The 17,075-nt window shown below is 37.8% G+C and overlaps 1 protein-coding gene across 2 annotated transcripts in view; it reads left to right on the forward strand.

Moving 5' to 3' along the window:
• Positions 1 to 17,075, forward strand: part of LOC123520746 (Down syndrome cell adhesion molecule-like protein Dscam2) — a 51,076-nt gene that overhangs the window by 18,102 nt on the left and 15,899 nt on the right. For both annotated transcript variants that reach the window (XR_006679357.1, XM_045283309.1), the window contains exons 4-6: positions 15,042 to 15,169; positions 15,334 to 15,451; positions 15,811 to 15,929. Coding sequence is in view for 1 of the 2 variants with exons in the window: in XM_045283309.1 (XP_045139244.1) it covers positions 15,042 to 15,169; positions 15,334 to 15,451; positions 15,811 to 15,929 (365 nt within the window). In the remaining variant the exon portion in view is untranslated. The remainder of the gene's footprint in view (positions 1 to 15,041; positions 15,170 to 15,333; positions 15,452 to 15,810; positions 15,930 to 17,075) is intronic.

Raw genomic sequence — 17,075 nt, forward strand, 5'->3', positions numbered from 1 at the left:
GAAAAGTATTGGTGCCAATACTAACCCCTGTGGCACTCTGCTTTCTACTGCTCTCCACTTGGACTTCATATCTTTAACTACCATCCTTATTTCTCTCTCTCAATGTGCTTCCTTTTAAGCCACCCTTCTCCTCTAACTTCCACAGTAATCTTGCATGTGGCACTTTGTCAAACGCCTTTTTTAAATCCAAATAAATACAGTCAACCCATCCCTCTCTCTCTTGTACTCTATCAACTATTCTAGAATAGAAACTCAATAAATTAGTTACACAAGACCGTCTTTTTCTAAAACCAAATTGGCTATTTGATATTGATTTGTTGTCTTCAAGGATTTTGATCCATTGTTTTTTTATTATTTTTATTATTCTTTCACACATCTTGCATATTACACTAGTTAGTGATACCGGTCTGTAATTTAAAGGTTCTTCCTTCCTTCCGCTCTTATATATGGGAACCACCTCAGCTCTTTTCCATTCTACTGGTACTGTTCCATTTTCTATTGAGCATTTTATGATGTTGTATATAGGACTTGCTAGTTCTTCCCTACATTCTTTCAGTATTCTGCCTGAGACTTCATCTGGTCCCATTGCCTTCTCTTCATCCAGTTCCTTCATTAACTCTTTTATTTCAAGCTTGGTTACTTTAATCTCTTTCATATAGATTGTCTCTCTATTACCCTGTGGCCTCTCAAATTTGGATTCCTTAGTAAAGACCTCCTGGAATTTTTTATTTAATAGTTCTGCCATACTTTTGGGTCTTCCACCATCCCGTTCTCTCCTTTTAACCTTTCTATTGTTTCTTTTGTCTAATTTTTCCATTTATGAATCTATAGAACAATTTTGGTTGCTCCTTACATTTTTCGACAATGTCTTTTCAAAGTTCTTTTCCTCTTCCTTCCTCACCTTAACATATTCATTTCTCGCTGCTTGAAGTTTTCCTTATTTGCTGGATTCTATTTCTCCACCTTTTCCATGCTCCATCTCTTTTCTCCTTTGCCTAGCACACCTTGCATTAAACCAATCTTTCTTTCCTTCTTCTTTAGGTCTATATTTTGGGACATATTCCTGACTCCTGTTTTGTATATTTCCAAAATAAGTTATTTATTTCTCTTGAACCGTCTCTGAGTTTTCCATCTCCTCCCAGTCTACGTTTTAAAATAGTTCTTGAGATTCTCAATATCAGCCTTTCTGTAATTTAATCGGTCTCCTTTGTATGAATCGTCTCTATCTTCCTTTCTCTTCTATATCTATTTCTAATATTGCATGGTCACTCTTTCCCAATGGGCACTTATATCTTATATCATCATTCATTTGTATACCCTTGTAAAAACTAGGTCCAATCTCGCTCGTCGTTTCCTCTGAATCTTGTGCATTCCTTTACTCTCTGGTCCATCATATTGTCTATCATTAGGTTCAAGAATCTTTCTCCCAGGCTTCTTCCCCCATACCACTTTCATAATTTTCCCAGTCCACTTCTTTACAGTTGAAATCTACTAATATCACTTTTCTCCTTTCTTTAACGATTCTCATTAGACTCCTTATTGTGTCATCTATCATGTCTTTATATTCTTGATTGGTCCATGAATTTGTTTTTGGTGGCACATATGTTACAATGATTGTTAACTCTTTTTTATTAATATGCATCTTAATATACAATACTTCTGCTTTTCCTTCCCCACATTCCATTTCATTTATCACTATCTCCTTCCTTAACATAATCATGACTCCTCCTCCTCCTTTACCCACTCTGTCTCTTCTCCATACATTATACCTATTATCCAAGTCTATTTTGATTGCCTCATTTAGTTTTGTTTCAGCCAGGCATACAATATCTGGATTTTCTTTCTTTATGTAATCTCTTAATTCTAATTTACTTGATAAAACCCTGTCTATGTTCGTATACATCATTTTTAGTCTTTTGCCTTTATCATTTTAGTTAAACTTGTTCCACTTTTTCTCTTCCTTCTCGTTTATATACCATTTCCTTATCCTGTCTCCTAGAATTCTCCAAAAAAATGCCTTCTTCTCCTCTTCTGACCTTTCATTATTCTTTTCCCTTACTGCTGCTGCCAGTTCATTGTATCTCTTCCTTTCTTCCTCATTTCTATTTTTCTTTATATAGATATCCTTGCAGCCTTCTGTTTCTCTAAGTTTTGTTGTTCTATATAATATTTCTTCTGTTGCTGCTTGTGATTTTAGTAGTATTTTAATTGGTCTCGTTTTCCTTCTTGATATGGTCCCATTCTGTTTATTTCTTCTACTTCCTCTTCCAAGTTCTGCCTATCTTCGTCGTTTAGATTCTTCAGTAGGTCTTTGACTGATTTCATTTCTTCTTTTTCTCTTTTTGGTCTATATTTTATATTTTTTCTTTTATTCCAAATACGACTACACTCTTCTTTTATTCTGCAATTTCTCTAACTAAATTTTCTTTTGTCTTGAGGACTCCTATCATTTTGCTTGTCATATTTTCTTCTTTTTCTTTAAGTTGTTCTTAAATCACCTGAAAATCAGCCTTATTTTTTTTATCTTGGACTCTCCATGCTTGTACACTTCTTTTTTAATCACGTTCTGTACTCTTTCCTCTTCCTTGTTTACTAGATCTTTCAGCTTCTCTTTTTCTTTCTCGGCTTTACCGAGTCCTTTTTCCATCTGCTTTTTGTAGTTAGCTACTTCCTTTTTCAGTTCTTCGTTTTCCGCTCTTAGCCTAGCTTCGTTTTCTTCCACTTTTTTTTTTTATCCTTTCTCTCAGTTTTATAAACTCTTTATCCTGTTCTTCATTCACCTTCATTCCATCTTCTCCTTTATCAATTTATCTAGTTTACATTCAATATTTGACACTCTCTTTAGTAGTGAAGTAGTCGTCGTATCGAAACCTTCGAATACACGCTCACTCGCACTAGCATAGTCATCATCAGCTTTTTCTCCTCCAATCTCATGTCTGTATTTTGATGGAATCTCTTTTTCACTCATCATTCCTTAATAATTGATTGCATGAAGAAAAATGGGTCCACACTACCTGCCCAGGCCACTGTAAAAACTGTACAACAGGTATGTAGTGAAGATCACCTGCTTGTCGGAACGGCGCCAGTGCATCCTTCCTCTACCGTGTCTCTCGTGTATTTACCTATTTGTATTTACCTATTTGTGTATTACAGGACCCGAGCTAAGCTCTCTGTGACCTGTCTCCTTGTCCATTCCTGTCATATCTCTCTTCCATCTGATTGACACACACTGCGTTAACGACATCACTGCTCAGTTTATTCCACATATCAATGCTACAATGCGGGAAACTGTATTTTCTCACGTCATTTAGACAGATGTCTTTTATTTGCTTTTTTCCATGTCCTCGGAAATGATTACTTGTGGTCACCTTTATCAACTCTCTGTCCAGTATGTCAATCTTGTTCACCAATTTATACATAGTTATCATGTCTCCTCTTGTTTTTCTCTCTCCTAATGTGGTCAGCCCCAGTTCCCTCAGTCTTTCCTCATAGTCTAACTCCCTGAGTCGTGGTACCATCCTTGTTGCCAGCCTCTGTACCCTTTTCACCTTCTTCACATTTTTCTTCATATGCGGTGACCAGACACATGCTGCATATTCTAACTGGGGTCTTATTAAGGTACATAATATCTTCTTCATCATTCCTTCATCTAGGTAGTGGAATGCAAGGCCAATATTTTGAAGCATGTTGTGTTTTCCAAAAAATCTTGTTAATGTGTTTCTCCGGTGACAAGGGTGTTTTGCACGCGGTTACTCCTAAGTCTTTCTCCTCATTGGTCTCTTTAATTTTCTCATCACCCAGCCTGTAATCCCTGTTTGGTCTGTATCTACTTCTTCCCATTTTCATAACATGGGTCTTGTCTATATTAAATTCTATCTGCCACTCCTTACTCCACTCATATATTTTATCAAGATCTTCCTGTAACTTGTTACAATCTTCAATATTCTTTACTCCTCATAATTTTAATATCGTCCGCAAACATGTTCATGTAACTGTCAATTCCTACTGGCATATCATTAACATAAATCAAAAACATGATGGGACCCAGCACTGACCCTTGTGGAACTCCACTGGTTACCTTCTTCCACTCGGACTTCTTTCCTCTCACCACTGTTCTCATTTCTCTTCCCATTAAGTAATTCTACATCCATTTTGCTAGTTTATAATTTATTCCTCCAATCTTCTTTAGTTTCCACATCAGTCTATTGTGTGGTACTTTATCAAAGGCCTTTCTCAAGTCCAGGTAGATAGCATCCACCCATCCCTCTCTATGTTGTAGTATGTCAGTCACTCTTGAATAAAAACATAATAAATTGGATACGCACGATCTTCCCTTTCTGAAACCAAACTGTCTTTCACTCAGAATGTTTTCACTTTCTAGATACTCACTCCACTTAGCTTTAATTACTTCTTCACATACCTTGCACAATATACTATTCAACAACACTGGTCTATAATTTAGCGGTTCCATTCTATTACCATTCTTATATATAGGCACAATGTCAGCTCTTTTCCACTCTTTCGGGACTAATCCTGTTCGTATGGAGGTTTCCACAATATCAAATACGGGGTTCAACAATTGATCCTTACATTCATTTAGCAACCTCCCAGATATGCCATCAGGCCCCATTGATTTATTAATATCCAGATTGCTTATAATTATCCTTACATCTTCCTTAGTAACCATGATGTCCTGCATTTGCTTTATTTCCGTAGGCCTTCCTCCCATAAAATGCTCCTCCTTTGTAAACACTTTGCAAAAGTTGTCGTTCAAAATTTCAGCTATATCTCCAGCATCCTCATATACTTCCCATTTTTACCTTTTCTATTGCCTCCCTTGTATTTAGTTTTCCATTTATGAATTTGTAAAACATTTTTGGGTCACTATCACAGTTTTCCACCACCCTCTGTTCATATTCCTTCTGTGCTGTTCTCCTTACTTCAACATATCTATTCCTTGCTGTTTTGTAAACTTCTCTTGATAATACATCACTGTTTTTCTTAAGTTTCTTCCATGCCTTTTCTTTGTTCTTTTTTGCTTCTTCACAATTTCTATTAAACCACTGTTTATTATTTAAAGTCCTCTTTCTGTGATATGGCACAAACTTTTTCACAGCAGAGTTATACAAATCCATAAATTTATCGTATTTCAATTGCATATCCCTTTCCTAGTATACCACGGACCAGTCAATTTAATTAAAGAACTCCCTTATATGGTTATAATTTGTCCTAATATAATTCAATTTTCCTCCTGTTACTTTCCAATTATTTTGTTTATATGTGTCATTGTCACCCCAAGGTCTTTTCTTCATGACTGGTTTTTATGTCTTCATTTCCTATCTTTCCACAATCTTATTCTTAATGGCACAAAATTTGTGTGTGTGTGTGTGTGTGTGTGTGTGTGTGTGTGTGTATTTACCTAGTTGTTGTTTACGGGAGGAGGAGTTCAAACTTGTGCGTCCCGTCTCTATATCTACTCTTATCTAACTTTTCTTTAAGTCCGTGAATTGTTTTTGCTTCAATCACTTCTTTTCCAGCCCATTCTAGATCCCCACAATTCTTTGTGGAAAACTGTATTTCTTTATGTCCTTTGTACACACACTCATCTTCACTTTTCTCCCATGCTTCCTCCCACTTCTCATATCCCTCACCACCAGATCATCACGGTCCAACTTCTCACTGCCAGACAGAATCCTATACATAGTGATAAGGTCTCCTCTCCTTCTTTTTCCAGTGTCGGCAGACTCAATTTTTCCAGTCTCTGCTCATAAGACAGATTCACCAAGGTTTGGAGCAGCTTTGTTGCAGCCCTCTGCACACGTTCCAGCTTCCTCTTATCCCTTGCCATTCTTGGAGACCAAAGTACTGCTGCATACTCCAACCTGGGTCTAATCATTGTAACAATCAACTTCTTGATCATCTCTTCATCCATGTAGCAGAATGCAGTTCTTATGTTCCTTAGTAAATTGTACGCTTCACCAGATTTCCTCTTTACATGAACCTCTGACGAGAGTCCCTCCGTCACAGTTATTCCCAGATCTCTCTCTTCAGTCTTTATTTCCAATTCCTCATCCCCTATCTTATATCTGTACAGTGGTCTCATACTGCTATTACCAAAATTCATCACTCCACACTTCTTGATATTAAATTCCATTTGCCACTCTCTGCTCCACTCCCAGATCTTGTCTAAGTCCCTCTGCAATGCCTCACAGTCTTCTTTCTTAGTTATTTTCCTCATTAATTTGGCATCATCCGCAAACAAACTCATATAGCTATTCACTCCTTTCGTCATATCATTTATGTAAACAGCAAACAGTAACGGTGCCAAAACTGACCCCTGAGGTACTCCACTAGTCACTTCCCTTCAAGCTGATTTTCTATCTCTTATTACTGTTTTCATCTCTCTTCCAGTCAGGAAATCACTGATCCATTCCAAAAGCCTATCCCTCAGCCTGCCATGTTCTCTCACTTTCCAGATCAATCTCTTATGAGGGACTTTATCAAATGCTTTTTTCAAGTCTAGATAAATTTCATCCACCCATCCTAACCTTTCTTGTACCACATCTATGACCTGAGAGTAGAAGCACAATAAATTTGTTGCACATGATCTGCCTTTCCGAAATCCAAACTGCCCATTAGTCAATATTTTCTTCCTTTCTAGATAATCATTCCATCTTTTCTTTATTACTGACTCACACAGTTTAACCACAACACTTGTTAATGACACCGCCTGTAGTTTTTGATTTTCCTTGTTTCCACCCTTAAATATGGGTACTATATCTGCTTTTTTCCAGTCCTTTGGCACCTGCCCCTGCTGCAGAGATTTCAATATGAGGCCACAAATCTTTTTCGCCAGTTGATCCTTACATTCCCTCAACACCCAATTTGATACTCCATCAGGCTCTTGTGCTTTCCTTACATCCAATCTTTCCAGCATTTCACACATTTCATCCTCCAACACTTCAATTACATCCAGGCCTTCTTCTTCTGTCAGTTCGATCTTTGGTTTATTAAAGGTTCTTTCATTGGTAAAAACTTTTTGGAAGCACTTATTCAACTCTTCAGTCATGAGTGTTTCCTCTTCAATGAATTCTCCATCAATTTTCAGCTTGCTTATTTCTTTCTTATTTTTTAATTTCCCATTAACAAATCTATAGAATAATCTTGGCTCATCCTTACATTTTTCCCGCCCTAATATAATTTAATACTTTCTGGCCTCTTCTCTCCTTATTCGTGTGTACTCATTCCTTGCCTTTTTTACTCATCCCACACTAAAGATCCTTTTCTCTTCATCCACCTTTTTCAAGCTGTGTCCCTCTTCCTCTTTGATTCCTCACAGCATTTATTAAACCATACTTGGATCCTCTTTTGTTTCCTCTTCACCCTTGGCACATATTTATTGACCCCTTCCTCGTAAATGTTCATAAACTCTCTCCATTTATCCTCAATTCCACATGCATCCTCAAAAACTCTCCAGTCTGATTGCTCAAAGTAATTTCTTAATTTGATGTAATCTGTTTTACCGTAGATGAATCTTCCTATTCTGTGATGTTTATTCCTTCTCTCCATTCTTCCTTCCCTCAATACACACTCAATCATCACATGATCACTCTTCCCTATTGGACACCCACCTTTCATGTTTTCTATCAACTCCGCCTCTTTAGTGAAAATCAAGTCCAGTCGTGACAGTTCATCCTCATCTCTGTATCTAGTATTTTCCTCCACCCACTGTGTCAATGAGTTTTCCATTGCCATTCTTAGCAGCTCTCCACCCCATAAATCATTGCTACCATCCACAGTCCACTCTTCCCATTTCACCTCTTTGCTGTTCAAATCTCCCATCATTACCAGTTTCTCTTTAGTTTCCATCAAATACTCTATCCATCGTTTTGTGTCCTCCATCTTCCTTTTATATTCCTCTCTATTCCATGAATTGGTTTTGGGGGGAGCAAATACCACAACAAAGTCTCGTTTAACACCTCCTCCACACACCACCTCAGCCCCAACCACCTCAGCTAGCCCATAGTCATTCCTCAGTTCATAGGCAACAAGATTTTTTTTCTCCAATAACATCACACCGCCTCCCTGCTTTTCTGCTCTATTTCTTACCTATATGTTGTATTCACCTTCACCTATTTTATTCTCCTCAATGACTTCAGTAAGTTTAGTTTCAGTTATTCCCATCATGTCAGGCCTCTCTACCCTAAGATAGTCATTTATTTCTACCAGAGCAGACTGTAACCCATTCACATTAGTGTATGCCATTTTTAGTTTCTCTCCCCTTTTGCTGTTTTCCCAATCATCCACTTTATCAGTTTCATATTCCTGATTCTCCAGTAAAACTTCTTCCTCTCCTCTGATCGTGATTTGTTTTTTTCCTTTGCCTGCTTCCAGAAGTCACTGGTCTTATTTCTTTCCTCTGCATTCATGTCTCTCCTTATCCATATATCTTTATAATCCTCCCGCTTTCCAAGCCTCCATGAACCATTCAAAACTTCCTCTGCTGGTGCCTGAGATTTGTGTGTGTATTTACCTATTTGTATTTACCTATTTGTGTATTACAGGGCCCGAGCTAAGCTCTCTGTGTCCTGCCTCCTTGGCTACTCCTGTCATATCTCTCTTTCATCTGATTGACACACACTGCGTCAACGACATCACTGCTCAGTTTATTCCACTTATCAATACTACGATGTGGGAAACTGTACTTTCTCACGTCATTTAGACAGATGTCTTTTATAAGTTTTTTTCCACCTTTATCAACTCTCTGTCCAATATGTCAATCTTGTTCACCAATTTATACATAGTTATCATGTCTCCCCTTGTTCTCTCTTCTAATGTGGTCAGCCCCAGTTCCCTCAGTCTTTCCTCATAGTCTAACTCCCTGAGTCCTGGTACCATCCTTGTTGCCAGCCTCTGTACCCTTTCCACCTTCTTCACATTTTTCTTCATATGCTGTGACCAGACGCAAGCTGCATATTCTAACTTGGGTCTTAATAAAGTGCATAATATTCTTCATCATTCCTTCATCTAGGTAGTGGAATGCAAGGCCAATATTTTGAAGCATGTTATATGTTTTCCAAATATCTTGTTAATGTGTTTCTCCGGTGACAAAGTGTTTTGCAGTTACTCCTAAGTCTTTCTCCTCATTGGTCTCTTTAATTTTCTCATCACCCAGCCTGTAATCCCTGTTTGGTCTGTATCTACTTCTTCCCATTTTCATAACATGGCTCTTGTTTATATTAAATTCCATCTGCCACTCCTTACTCCACTCATATATTTTATCAAGATCTTCCTGTAACTTGTTACAATCTTCCACATTCTTTACTCTCCTCATAATTTTAGTATCGTCCAAACATGTTCATGTAACTGTTAATTCCTACTGGCATATCATTAACATAAATCAAAAACATGATGGGACCAAGCACTGACCCTTGTGGAACTCCACTGGTTACCTTCTTCCACTCGGACTTCCTTCCTCTCACCACTGTTCTCATTTCTCTTCCCACTAAGTAATTTTCCATCCATTTTGCTAGTTTATCATTTACTCCTCCAATCTTCTTTAGTTTCCACATCAGTCTATTGTGTGGTACTTTATCAAAGGCCTTTCTCAAGTCCAGGTAGATAGCATCCACCCATCCCTCTCTATGTTGTAGTATGTCAGTCACTCTTGAATAAAAACATAATAAATTGGATACGCACGATCTTCCTTTTCTGAAACCAAACTGCCTTTCACTCAGAATGTTTTCACTTTCTAGATACTCACTCCACTTAGCTTTAATTACTTCTTCACATACCTTGCACAATATACTAGTCAACGATACTGGTCTATAATTTAGCGGTTCCATTCTACTACCATTCTTATATATAGGCACAATGTCAGCTCTTTTCCACTCTTTCGGGACTAATCCTGTTCGTATGGAGGTTTCCACAATATCAAATATGGGGTTCAACAATTGATCCTTACATTCTTTAGCAACCTCCCAGATATGCCATCAGGCCCCATTGATTTATTAATATCCAGATTGCTTATAATTTTCCTTACATCTTCCTTAGTAACCATGATGTCCTGCATTTGCTTTATTTCCGTAGGCCTTTCTCCATAAAATGCTCCTCCTTTGTAAACACTTTGCAAAAGTTGTCGTTCAAAATTTCAGCTATATCTCTAGCATCCTCATATACTTCTTCCCATTTTTACCTTTTCTATTGCCTCCCTTTTATTTAGTTTTCCATTTATGAATTTGTAAAACATTTTGGGTCACTATCACAGTTTTCCACCACCCTCTGTTCATATTCCTTTTGTGCTGTTCTCCTTACTTCAACATATCTATTCCTTGCTGTTTTGTAGACTTCTCTTGATAATACATCACTGTTTTCTTAAGTTTCTTCCATGCCTTTTCTTTGTTCTTTTTTGCTTCTTTACAATTTCTATTAAACCACTGTTTATTATTTAAAGTCCTCTTTCTGTGATATGGCACAAACTTCTTCACAGCAGAGTTATATAAATCCAAAAATTTATCGTATTTCAATTGCACATCCCCTTCCTGGTATACCACAGACCAGTCAATTTCATTAAAGAACGCTCTTATATGGTTATAATTTGCCCTGACATAATTTAATTTTTCCTCCCTGTGCTCCACACTCTTTTCCGTGCTTAATTCCGTATCCAAGGGACATTCATGTTCAATTTCCTCTTTTAGGCAGATGCCCCTGATAAATACCAAATCCAACCTTGCTGCAACATCCTGTCCCCTGCACCTTGTTGGTGATCTCACCCACTGTGTCATCAAGTTATTTGTTGTTACGTTTAACAATTCCTCTGCCCACTCACCACCATTCACCACTTCGTAGTCTTCCCACACTATTTCCTTGCAATTAAAGTCCCTGACTATCATCACTCTATCCTTTCTGATGAGTTCCTGCTTCATTCTGTCTAGAGTATTTCTCATCACCATTTGATACTGTTCATATTCCCAAGCACTGGTTCTGGGTGGTATGTATACTGTTATAATATTAATGTCCCTCTTACCATCTGTTATAAGCATACTTATCACTTCCTCATTTCCCTTACTATAGTTCACCTCCTTCACTATCAGATATTTCTTAGTAAAAACCATTATACCACCACCTCCTTTATTCTTTCTATTATTTCTCCATACTTTGTAGTGTTTTACATCAAACCAATCTAACTTTATTTCGGGCCTTAACTTTGTTTCCACCACACACATTATGTCTGGTTCATTGTTTCTTAGGTAATCCACACATTCTAGCCTCTTAGACAGAAATCCATGTATATTCGTTTATGTCACTTGAATTCCATTCCTAATCTCTTTCTTCCACGTTTCAGTCAGTGTAATTTCTATTCCGTCTGTTTTATCCACCACTTCTTCAGCCTCCCATTTCTCATCCTCCAAAAAAACTTGGTCTTTTCCTCCTCGGTTCTTTCCTTATTCTTCTCTCTTACTTCAGTTACAAGCTCTTTCATTTTCATTCTTTCATCCTGTGTCATATTTCTTCTTATGTAAATTGTTTTGGTTTCCTCGTAGTCTTTAAGTTTCCAGGCCCTCCTCAGCAAGGCCTCGGCTGCCACCTGAGACTTTAATTTAATTTTTAATGGTCTACTCTTGCCTTCTTCAAAAGTTCCTAGTCTCACACTTTCCTCTACCTCAGCATATAGGCATTCTTCCTCCTCGGAGATCTTATTCAGTAAAAACTTCATCCTGTCATGTTCCTTATCTCTCCTATCTTGCCAGTTCCTGTTAGTTTCCTCCCTCAAACTTGTTATGATCATGCATTTTTTCTTTTCAGCAATATCTCTCACCACATACTCATTTTCCTTCAATGCCTTTACCATTTCACTCTGTGTAATCACTTTATTTTCTTCTTTTTGCTTTTTCATTATCTCCTTAAAAGACTTTTGTACTTCTTGGTGTTCATATTTCACTTCCTTCATTTTGGCATCAATTAGGTTAAGGCATTCCTCCTTCCCCAAGTCTCTTTCGGATATTTTCTTTTCCATTTCGAGGAGTTTAGCCTTCATCTCGTCACATTGTTTCCTCAGATGTTGATTTTCTTTCTCCATTTCCACTTTCTCTTTCAATAGCTCTTTGTTCTCTCTCGTTAACATATAGATTTCTTTTTTGAAGGTATCGTTCTCTGCTGTGACTCTTGGATCTAATATTTAGAAACTTATTTTCTAATGCCTGAATTCTTGAATCCATGTCAAATTTATCTGTGGTCTGCTTTCCAACTTCTCTAAGTAGATGTCATGATTGCTATGTGTTTCGCCAAAACAAAACAAAACACCGACACTCTTGATTACCTCACTTGAAATGGTCTGTATCGAGAGTAGAACACACAGGACAGTAACTGTACCCCACAGAGATACCGGGCCCTGCAAACACCATTGTATTGTCTTACTTCCTCTCAGTGTGTGTGTGTGTGTGTGTGTGTGTATTTACCTAGTTGTATTTACCTAATTGTATTGTACAGGGTTCGAGCAGGGCTCATAGTGTCTTGTCTCCATATCTCCATTTATCAAATTTTTCCCTAAAGTAATGCACATTATGTGCTGTAACAACTTAATTATCCAATGCATTCCATTTTCCACCGTTCTGTGTGGAAAACTGTGTTTTCCAATATCCTTCACACACTGCCTCATCCTGATCTTCTGTTCATGTCCTATTGTCCTTCTGTCTTCTGTCTTCAGCACCAAGTCTTCTTTGTCTATTTTTTTCAATATCATTTACCATTTTGTACATTGTTATTTGGTCCCCACGTTTTCTTCTATCTAGTAATGTTGGCAGTCCCATTCCCTTCAGTCGTTCTTCATATGTGAGCTCCTTTAATTCCGGCACCATCTTTGTAGCAATCTTATGTATCCTTTCCAATTTTCGTATATCCTTTTTAGAGCTCAGAGACCATACCACTGCTGCATATTCCAGCCTTGGATGTATCATGCTTGTAATGATTTTTTTCATCATATCTTTGTCCATGTAATGAAATGCCACTTTTATATTAGTCAACATTTTATATGATAATCCAAATATCTTGCTTATGTATTTTTTGGGGCTCAGATTTTCCTGTATGATCACCTCCAGATCTATAACTCTTTAGTCTTCATTATTTGTTCCTCTCCCATCAAATAGTTCCATACCGGTCTTCTCTTACTCTTTCCTAGTTCCATTATGTGACATTTCTTGGCATTAAACTCCAATTTTCACTTCCTAATCCACTCATAGATCTTTTTTATATATTTCTGCAACAGCAGACAGTTCTCTCTGGTTTTGATAACTCTTAGCAGCTTTGCATCATCAGCGAATAAATTTATATAACTGTTTATCCCAATGTGAATGTCATTAACATAAATCTGAAACATAATGGGTGCTAATACTGACCCTTGTGACACTCCATTAGTTACTTTACCCCAAGTTGAATATGTATCTCTGATCACAGTTCTCATTCCATCCTTCAAATAATCTCTTTTTCATTCGAGCAAAGTTTCTCGCAGTTCTCCTATGTTCTCTAGTTTCCAAAGTAGTCTTCAATGAGGGACTTTATCAAAAGCATTTTTGGTGTGTCTACCCATCCATCTCTGTTTTCAAGTCCTGCAATAACTCTCGAGTAGAAGCTTAATAAGTTTGATACACGTGACTGCCCTGTCCTGAACCCAAATTGTCTGTTCCATATGACTTGTTCCTCTTCTAGAAATTTAACCCATTTTTCTTTGAGAATTATTTCACACAGCTTCCTCAAGACACTTGTAAGTGACACTGGTCTGTAGTTTAGTGGTTCAGTTGCCTTTCCTTACCTTGATTTATTGAACTTGTAATTATTTCCCAAATTGGATCTTTACATTCTTTTAACACCCAGCCTGATACACCATCTGGCCCCATTGTTTTTTTGACATCCAATTTATCCAATAATCTTCCAATATCCTCTTTGTGCACTGTGATCTCTTATAATCCTTTGCAATCCCATGTCCTATTAGGTTCTGTGAAATCATCTGCAATGAATACCATTTTGAAGCTCTCACTTATTACTTCACACATTTCCTTCTCTGTGTTTCCTTATTCTTTGTTTTGCCATTTATAAACTTGAAGAAAAGTTTGGCTTCATCTTTGCTTTTGTCCACTACATCTTTTTCAAAGTTTCTTCTTTTCTCCTTGCTCTTATATATTCATTTCTGGCATCTTTGTACTGCCGTCTGTTATAGTCATTTCCCTACTTTATGAGTTTCTTTCATGCTTTATCTTTTGCCTTTTTAGCTTGTATGCATCTAGCATTGTAGCAAGTATGTATTTTTTTCTTAACTCTATAAATGGGTAAAAGCTTTTTTACTGCTTCATTATATTTTTGTAAGAATATATCTTATTTCCCTTGTACTGTCTTTCTGTACATAATATTACTCCACTCAATATCAGCAAAATAGATCCTTAATTTTTCAAAATCTGCTCTTGCATAATTTACTCTCCTTTATGGTCCTCTCTGTAACTTATCTCATCTTCCTCCTGAATTTGCATCATTAATGTCACATGATCACTTCTCCCCATTGGACTAAGGTATTGTATGATTGGAGGGGGCTCTGGTTTCTTTGTGAAAAGTATGTCAAGCAATGATGGTGTGTAATTCACCAAGGTCGTCTGCTGGTCACCCAGCCAGTCTTCCCCATTACGGAGCGAGCTCAGAGCTCATAGACCGATCTTCGGGTAGGACTGAGACTACAATACACTCCATACACCAGGAAAGCGAAGCCACAGAGCCCCTTGAGCTACATCCTGTACCTATTTACTGCTAGGTGAACAGGGGCTACACTTTAAGAGGCTTGCCCATTTGCCTTGCTGCTTCCCAGGATTTGAACATGGCCCTCTCGATTGTGAGTCAAGCGTGCTGACCACTACACTACGCGGTGTGTGTGTGTGGTGTGTCATTTCATTGTAGTTATCTCCTATTTAGGAGAATATCTTGTAGATTGGAAATATTTACAGCTTTAGATCTTTATTTGTGCACTATAGAGATACTTTGAACCATCAATTGGCCAACAGAGCGGTGGTGCAGCGGGATGGAACACTCAGCCTCAGTGATCTGCAAAGGGATGACGGGGGTCTTTACACTTGTACCGCCACTAATCGCCACGGTCACGACTCAGCCTTGTATCACCTCAATGTCTTAGGTGAGCTTTAGAAAAGTTATTAGTATTAGTCTCAGGAAGAAATTCTGTGTCTTATATTTGTTTATAGAATAGAAGGGGAAACTCTCCTGAAAAAATATAGTGGTTCTACCACTATATATAAAAATTTTTCTTTCATGTTCTTAACTCTACACTTCATCTGACAGTGCCACCGTCGCCACCATCTCTACATGTCATAGAGACTACTACATCCTCAGTCAGAGTACAGTGGAATGTAGAGGACACAGGAGGTGCCACAATACAGGGGTCATCGTTACACTACAGGTCAGGCTTTTGTTCTTGAAGATCTCAGTTTTCGTAAGGATTAGTTTCAAAGGCCATTCATATGATTACCCTTTTTTTCTGTTTATTTTTGAGTTAATGGTGTACAGTATAATGATTGCTCGCCACTTTCATCATGAAAACTTGTAAAACCATCCTTGATTCCCTCTAAAAGCATGCAAAAATATAAAAGCAGCAAAATGTTTCAGAATACATTCTATGGTCTAAAAAAATGAAGCTTTTCTCCTTCCTATTACACTGAAAGTAAATCAGTTTCCATTGTTTCACAAAATCATTTGTACCGCAGGTTTTGTGATTATGAATGATGGAGGCAGTAGGGGTTGATGGTGTGTTAATTTCAGGGTGGCAGGTGACCAGTGGACACAGGTTGCAGTGACAGGAGACCAGCGAACCTACACAACTCACAACTTACAGTGTGGCTCACTGCATCACTTTTATGTAACAGTGCACAACCATGTTGGTCAGTATCTTCAATATACATTGCAGATGCAGAAGAGATAGCTAGTGGAAGCTTTCAATTCTTTAAGAACTGATTTTTTACTTCTGCTCTCTCCTATTGGATATGTAGGCCTTGTTTGTAAGCATTTATGTGATCATACTTCCATGTTAGAGACTTATCTGTGTGCTGAGGGCATAACAGAGGTGATAGAGTCTGGCATGGAAGCATACATTCCTCACTCTTTTTCTCAACCTTAACCTTTCAAACATTGGTTTCACACAGCCTGTTCTTGCACTCTATATGGTAGAGAGGTTGCCCACAAAAAGTATTTAAGCCTTCCATTGCTTGACTCATGTGCTTTATATTTCTGCCTGTAATTATGCCATGTCTTTTCTTTAACTTGCCAAAGACTCCATCATTAATATGAAATGTCAAAATCTTTTGAAATCCAACTCCCCTTGAGACTTCTGGCACCTGGCCAAAAACACCTCCAATAACTTTGTTTCTTCATCTTTCCCTTCTTTGTTCCATTGTGATAGCACCACTACCATCACATCTGTATCTAAAGTTGAACCCTTCTCTGCAACTTTTGTTAATAATTCTAAATTGGATGATTCTGGGTTTGTTCCTCTCTCTTCTCCCTCAGACTTTTTCATGCTTTTGTTTAAAATTCTTTGCAAAGATGTTTTCCATGTCCTAGCTGGCCTAAACCCTTGGAAAGCATATGAACCTGATGGGGTCCCTCCTAATGTTCTCAAAAAAGTTTTCTTCATGCATCCACCTTGCATGGCCAAACTCTTCCAACTCTGTCTATCAACTTCTACCTTTCCTTCTTGCTGGAAGTTTTCCTACATTCAGCCTGGTGGCCATTCTAATCACTCAAACTACTACTCTATAGCTTTAATATCTTGCCTCTAAAGTTTTTTTTAATCTATCCTCAATAGGAAGGTTTTTAAACATATGTCACTTCACAATTTTATATCTGATCGCCAGTATGGCTTCTGTCAAGGTCACTTTACTGGTGATCTGGCTTTTCTCACTGAGTCTTGGTCATCCTCTTTTAGAGATTTTGGTGAAACTTTTGTTGTTGCCTTAGACATTTCAAAGCTGGCACAAGGCTTTGATTTCATAACTATACCTCCTACAGTTTCTGTCCTTCTCACTGCA

Source organism: Portunus trituberculatus, chromosome 47, assembly GCF_017591435.1.
Source record: "Portunus trituberculatus isolate SZX2019 chromosome 47, ASM1759143v1, whole genome shotgun sequence".
NCBI classification, from domain to species: Eukaryota; Metazoa; Arthropoda; class Malacostraca; order Decapoda; family Portunidae; genus Portunus; species Portunus trituberculatus.